This window comes from Engraulis encrasicolus, chromosome 17, assembly GCF_034702125.1.
Source record: "Engraulis encrasicolus isolate BLACKSEA-1 chromosome 17, IST_EnEncr_1.0, whole genome shotgun sequence".
Lineage (NCBI taxonomy): Eukaryota > Metazoa > Chordata > Actinopteri > Clupeiformes > Engraulidae > Engraulis > Engraulis encrasicolus.
The window spans coordinates 3,990,661-3,998,160 of NC_085873.1; the positions used below are offsets into that span (position 1 = coordinate 3,990,661).

The following is a 7,500-nucleotide window of genomic DNA, read 5'->3' on the forward strand; positions in this document are numbered from 1 at the left end:
CCCATGTGTGGGGTGGTTGAATGAGTGAATCGTTTGTTTGCACATACAGTGCGTAGCAAAAGGTTAGAGACTAGTTTTTCAGGTGGTATGGCTTTGTAAGGTATGCTTTGGATTATTGGGGAAATGGATTACTTTTCCTTTGTCACTCATCATGCCCCATGAAAAATGAAGTTGCCCCATAAAGAATGTCAATATATCTCTTTAACCCTTTTATTGTGGGGACAGGTACGTGAGCTATGTGAATGACTCACAAAAATAAAATGCTGGGCCAGCCACTAGAATATGTCAAGGTACAAGTTTGACTGTGACCTTATGGGACGAAGAAATTCTAGGGTATTTCGTCCAGGGTTTGGACTTAACGTGCTACGTCACTACTATCTTCACCAATGATAGTGTGAGAGACAATCATATATGGGGTGGCTACGGATGGGAAGTTCGTGGTCTAGCTTAGCAGCTGCCTGCCTGGGCTATTCAAATGAAAAGCTCTGGAATGTAGCTATGCACTTCCCCCAGACATCTGCAATATTGACTCTCTACCCCTGTTCAAATCCAGACTCAAACTCATCTGTGTTCAATTTAACTGTGTTCAATTAAAATGTCTTTATTAATTCAACAAGTCCTACATGGACATATTAAAAACAAGGCCCACACGTAGCGGCCTTCTTCAGGGCAGTATGTTTTTAATATGTCCATGTAGGACTTGTTCAAATTAATGAAGACATTCTAATTTGGAGTGCCCTACTCAGAGAATTTAATCTCATTTTTGAACCAGGATGTACAACACCTTGGACTAAAGAGCACCCAATCCCAAGAAACAAACAATCAGGATAAGAGCATGCAATACTCTACAAACTCATCTGTTTCAGCTAGCATATTCATCATGACTTTGTTAACGTATTTTTCTCTTGTGTTAACATTCTCTTAGCTTTTAATGTGTCTTGTTTTTACTATTGCTTTTCTTTGTATAGTGTCCTTGAGTGTTTTGAAAGGCGCCTATAAATAAAATGCATTATTTTGTATTGCTACATACATAGACTACATACATACACAGTATACCGGTAGGTCCCATCTCTCTCTGGCAGTGCAGTCTAACCTGCATTGGCGTGTCGTACCAGCGGTTGGCCCCGTTCTTGCCGTGGCCCCCGCCGTGCAGCATGAGCATGGCCCGCTCTGACTCGTCGTCACCTCCTCCGTCACTGCCACCACCGTCACCACCGTCACCACCGCTCGGCTCGTCCAGACACACCAAACACAAGCAGCGCTCCAACATGTCCAGCGTGTCTCTGTTGGTGGCATCTGTTTCAAAAGAAGGGACACAAGCAGAGCTGTATAAAGTGGAAGTAAAAGTGCTGTTACAGATGTAATAACAACACCAGTAGTATGATATTACATAGCTGCAACTTCTATGTAATGTTGTACTACTAGACTTGTAATTGCATTCGTGACGTCACCTTTTGTTTATGCAACTCTGGACTACTGTATGTTTAAGGGTGCGCGCCAAAAATTTTGATAATAAATGTTGATTAGAAGACACTAACAAAAGCAATCAGAGATGGAAACCTGCCTTCCACCCCCCTCCCGTCAACGCTAGATGCACATGATGGTGTGTGTTTAGCGCCACCTGCAGGCGACCAAAATACTGTGTGTGTGTGTGTGCGTGTGTGCGTGTGTGTGTGTGTGTGTTTGTGCGCGCGCCGTATACATTTAGGTATGTGTGTCTCCGTCTGTGTGTATGTGTATGTGTGTGTGTGTGTGTGTGTGTGCTTGTACATCCCAGCCTGTATCCGTCTGCTTCCGTGTGTGTGTGTGTGTGGGTTCGCTCATGCGTACTGTACCTTTCATGAGGAACTCCCTGGCCTGTGCCCAGTCGTTGCGCCCCTCGGAGGTGAGGATGCCCATGGGGGGAACGCGCTCCTCCTCGTTGGCCGCCATCTTGGAAATGCGCTCCAGCTGCATCATAAGCTCCGCTTCCTCTAGCTGACAGGACCTTAGTGTCACCTCCAGCACAAAGAACTGAGGAGCGAAAAAACAGACAAAGTCTAATCAGATCAGGTACGTGTCTCGGTGTCTTCATGGTCAGTTCACTCGCATGGCAAGTCCATTTAGAGAGGCTCTGTACCAAGCTTCAAGCTTCCGCATCACCTACAGCACGAAGAACTGATGCACGCGCACACACACACACACACACACACACACACACACACACACACACACACACACACACACACACACACACACACACACACACACACACACACACACACACACACACACACAAAGGCAAAGTGTAGTACCGTTGTTCATTTCTTATTTAAACTGGCCATCAGTAGGTAAGTCCTGGACCCTGGTTCTGGAAAACATCATTGCTAACTAAGAGCAACTTACTTAAAGAGCAACTTACACTACTTGGTTCCAATGCAATTTCCCATAGGCAACCCACTAAGTTGCTAACTGATTAGCAACGACGATATTGAGAAACATACCCCTGATTCTGGGATTTGGGATGTTGTACATGAACACCTTTGATAACCAACAGCACTATATGGTAGTATCACCGAACTAACACACAGCTGACACAAAACATATCATACGATTGCTTATTTGTTGCTGTTTATTAGAAGAACTGACACACATTAGAAAGAGAAAAACCATAAATGTATTAAATCAAAAAGGAATGGAGAAGCAAAAATAAAACTCCAGGTAGTCCTAGTTTTGTTCATTAGCAAGTTCAATTGCATCAGTTTACTAATAACTAGATATTATTTAGCTTACCAGATTTGAGCATGTTAAGTAGGGTCCAAGAGCATGCAAAGAATTGAGATACAAAAAATACAGAAAGCAGGTAAAACTCCAGCCACATTACACTACAATCTGAAGGCTCACCAGCAGTAGTCAAGAAATATTTCTTCTGTTTGTGTGGTTAGTTTTTGTCAACAAGGGCCATTATGAATTCAACCAAAGCCAAGGTCCGGTAAAAGCTATAAAAAGCACACAGTAGTGTGCACCTGTTTGAACTCTAACCCGTAATGAACAGCCATTGCCCAATTATAGCAACAATGAAGATAATGGTACTCAAAATGAAGGCTTAAAATAGCATCATGGGTCTCCAAAAGCTAATTTGACTGGTGCACAATTGAAAGCCATCACACACTGTACTATTTTGCTGTGTTAATCTATCACCTAAAGAGTTGAATTCAGCAATTAACTCTCCTCGCTGGTGTTACTCTGCAAGTGTTTAATTCACACTGCAGCATTTATTGTGTAGGACATCTTGACAACATCTTGACTAGACAGCAATCAGTGATTCCGGGCTCTCTGTAAGGTCATTACGTAAAGCACTCGTGGATGTCTGTGTGCTGATTTATGAAAAACAAAAAAGCTGTCTTTTTCCATCTTCTGTTGATGTGATTAAAAGCCTGTGATTACCGTAAAACCCAACAAGTAAACCACTCATGTGCAGGCCTGTCCAAACCAGGCAGGAACACTAGGCAATTGCCAAGGAGGCCCAGCTGACCCTTTCAGAAGAAGAAGAACAAACAACTTTCATATACTTGCAACTTGTAATTTGCAGTTAATAAAATGTTAACGCAATGATGCCACTCTCATAAAGTGCACAATTGGAGTATAATAATGTAAAGAATAAAAGTGAAGACAGCAACACAAGTAAGTAAACATCACTCTGACACTGATAGTAAACATCCTCACTGCAAGACGATCTATACGATTTCTCCACTTTGGCAGATTCGAGACGATCTTGTACTCAATATCACGATTCACGATTTAATATCGCCATATCGCCCACCCCTACCTCCCTACATACATTCAATGACCAACAAGTGCAAGGATACTGCTTCAATATTACTGATCAAAAATCTCTCACGAGGGGGCCCCTCCCCATTCAAGAGAAAAAATGGGGGCCCAAGTCCCTCTTTGCCTAGAGGTCCGGTATCCTTGAAGCGGCCCTGCTTATGTGTCCCCTCTGCCCCTGCCTGGGCCAGCCAATAACGGGCATCAAGAGCCACCTGGAGTGGAGTAGTGGCCTGTGATTGCAGTCAGAGATCATTCTGTGGGAGTGTGTGTGTGTGTGCGTGCGTGTATGAGTGTGTGTGTGTGTGTGTGTGTGCGCGCAGTGTGTGTGTGTGTGTGCGTGTGTGTGTGTGTGTGGCTATTTTTGCTGGCCATGCAGTGGACTCTCAGACAGAGTGGCAGATCCAATCAGCTATAATGTAGTTAGTCTGCCTTGTCGCACACACGCACGCACGCACACACGCACGTATGTGTGTGTGGCTGTGTGTGTTTGTACTATACTGTACAGTATGTTTTCATTGTGTCTTCATGTGTATGCATCTGCCTTGCCATTGTGTGCAGGGCACCTATCCACATACATAGTGTGTGTGTGTGTGTGTCTGTGTCTGTGTGTGTGTGAGTGTGTGTGTGTGTGTGTGTGTGTGTGTGTGTGTGTGTGTGTGAGAGAGAGAGAGAGAGAGAGAGAGAGAGAGAGAGAGAGAGAGAGAGAGAGAGAGAGAGAGAGAGAGAGAGTGTGTGTGTGTGTGTGTGTGTGTGTGTGTGTGTGTGTGTGTGTGTGTGTGTGTGTGTGTGTGTGTGTGTGTGTGTGTGTGTGTGTGTGTGTGTGTGTGTTGTTCATCAGGTCCTAATAAGTGATGTGATCGAGATGATATCTGATGTGGAGGATCACCCAGAATGATGCCATGCCGGAAACAAACAAACAAACAAGCACAGCCCTCATTTACTGGCCAGCAATCTGCCAATCCTAATTGGAAAGATAAGACAGTATCCTGGGCATGGCAACCATGAAGCTCACGTCAGCCTCGTCCGGCCAGGCTACTGTGCTCAAAGGTGTGCCTCTGCTGTACATTCGACTTTCTATAAATAACTGCCAGTTCCTGTAGTTCCTGCAGTACAGAAATAACCCAGAGTTCCTGCAGTTGATTTTTAGGACTACAGCCAGGTGTGATTTGTTTCAGATGTGTCAGATTTTAAGCAATATTAATGGAGTTACATTCAACTATGACTAAAAATCTTGGTTTAAAAATCCCCCCCATTCCCCCTTACTAATAGCACCCATCACACACCAGAGGTTCTCAAACGTTTTTGAACGAATGCCCCCTTTGACCTCATCATAGGCCTCCCAACGCCCCTTGACCTCACCATAGGCCTGTCAACATTCCCTGTAGTATTAAAAATAAATAAACTAATGCCCCCCAATGGCAACAGAGCGCCGTCCACCTACGCTTCCTTCTTACAGTTTTTCTCGATTGGTTTGGCTAATTTCTCGAAACTGAGATGACATTCTCAAAACAACACGGACAAATCCCCAAACCAACTTACAATTTCCCAAAACAGAATGGCATTTTTCATTGCTTTCATCAGATATCAAATGCTTTGTACATGTCTCAAATGTTTAGTACATCTCTGCAGATGGATATGTACAAATACCCTTCAGTTGACACATTCAGCATAGATTTAGCACATTTTCCAAATAAATTGACCTTGCTTATCTAAACGAATTAGACAATTCTCAGTCTAATGGTTGCCCTCTCCAAAACACGTCAGCATTATTTCATTGTGTAAGTCATCATATGCAAAGTGGTCTACGCAATTCCCAAAACAGTCAAGGACATCGTATTTTTTTTTTTTTTTAAAGAATTTCATTACATAGTAAATGTTCAACAGGTCAGATGGTATTGTAACTTTACTAGTTAGTAGAAAATAATTTTACAACCGTGTATACTACAGTTTCCTCTGTTATTTGGCTAATTTCATGACATTTTTTCAAACGACATTCTGTTTTGAACAATTGCTAGTTGCTTTGGCATTTGTCCATGTTATTTTGTGAATGTTATCTCTGTTTTGAGAAATGAGCCAAACCCATGAGAAACCTGTGATATATGGGCATTACTTTCTGTATATGAATTTACAGTAAAGAAAGTTACTGATAAATGTCCTTGGTAAATTATCTGTGTTGTCAAACTTCAATGGTTTCACTCACTTTTTCATTTTTATACATAGTCGAAATCTGTTACGTAGATAAACGTAGATAAAACACCTAACCATTTTGACTGGCAGTGCTTACACAATGGCAAAGGGACAATTTATTTTGGGGGTACTGATGATATATGTGGGGAAGAAATTTAGTTTTGACACATGGGTAAACTGTTTTTGGGGTGATATGAGCGAGTGATGAGGATCCATGTAGTTATGCTGAACCATCCAGTTTATTTTGACAGAAGGACTAAATGAATGCAAATGAGCCAAAGCAATTGAGAAGGATCTATGCCATTTTGATGGTACTGACTATTTATATGTGAGACGGTTTAGTGCTGATGCAAGAATGAGGTGTTTTGGGAGGTATATGACATTTTGCTAGTTATCTGAACTGTTGTGCAGAAGTGTAAGAATGTTTGGCCAAATGACCCAATGGTTATAGGAATGTCATCTCAGTTTCAAGAAATGAGCCAAACCAATCGAGAAAAACTGTAACACCCCTCTAGGTCTCCCTAATGCCCTCTGGGGGGCAGTAGAGCCCCTTCTTGAGATACACGATTGTAAACCAAGTTGGCTCTAACCTGGTTCTTGCAGGCAACTACGATGTGTTCTGGCCGGGCTTTGGCACCAGTGCCGGTGCCGGCGGAGGGCTCGGGCCCCAGCTGCGCATCCTGCTTTGGGCCGGGCCTCCGGTGGCAGCCGAAGATGCGCGTGTACTGGTCCATGCACAGCGGGTCCCATTGGACGCCCTGGGTCAGCTGACCACGCACCTGCTCCACGGGGAAGGCCCCACTGTAGATACGACACACAGATGTACAGATTAACACACACACACACACACACACACACACACACACACACACACACACACACACACACACACACACACACACACACACACACACACACACACACACACACACACACACAAATGAATATAAGACACATAATCCCCCTTTTATGACATACTGTATAAAATGGTATCCTATGCACGCGCCCTTTGGGTGTATTTCCTATGCAGTTGATTAGATTGCAGAACTTGTTTGGTACATTTCTACAAATTATATGTAAATAAGAGCTTCAAAGACACACACGCACACAGACGCACACACGCACGCACACACGCACGCACGCACGCATGCACGCATGCACGCATGCACGCACATGCACACACAACTCTCTCTCTCACTCTCTCTCTCTCTCTCTCTCTCTCTCTCTCTCTCTCTCTCTCTCTCTCTCTCTCTCTCACACACACACACACACACAGTTGGATGAGTTTTCTATAGGAATGCACTCTCTTCATAAAGAACTACTCAGCACAGAGGGCCTTGATGCGTCCCAAGGGGCAAAGGCATCTGGAGAAGAGCATTATACTGTACGCTGTGCTGCAGGCGTACACATTAAGCCCATTCATTCACACACACACACACACACACACACACACACACACACACACACACACACACACACACACACACACTCACACACACACAC

The 7,500-nt window shown here is 43.7% G+C and overlaps 1 protein-coding gene across 1 annotated transcript in view; it reads right to left on the bottom strand.

The window, feature by feature from the left end:
- Nucleotides 1-7,500, bottom strand: part of LOC134467602 (choline O-acetyltransferase-like) — a 24,088-nt gene that overhangs the window by 9,317 nt on the left and 7,271 nt on the right. Inside the window, exons 5-8 of the mRNA XM_063221444.1 lie at nucleotides 6,588-6,798; nucleotides 1,836-2,013; nucleotides 1,204-1,296; nucleotides 1,094-1,170 (exon numbers count right to left, since the gene is read on the bottom strand). Coding sequence (XP_063077514.1) covers nucleotides 1,094-1,170; nucleotides 1,204-1,296; nucleotides 1,836-2,013; nucleotides 6,588-6,798 — 559 coding nt within the window. The remainder of the gene's footprint in view (nucleotides 1-1,093; nucleotides 1,171-1,203; nucleotides 1,297-1,835; nucleotides 2,014-6,587; nucleotides 6,799-7,500) is intronic.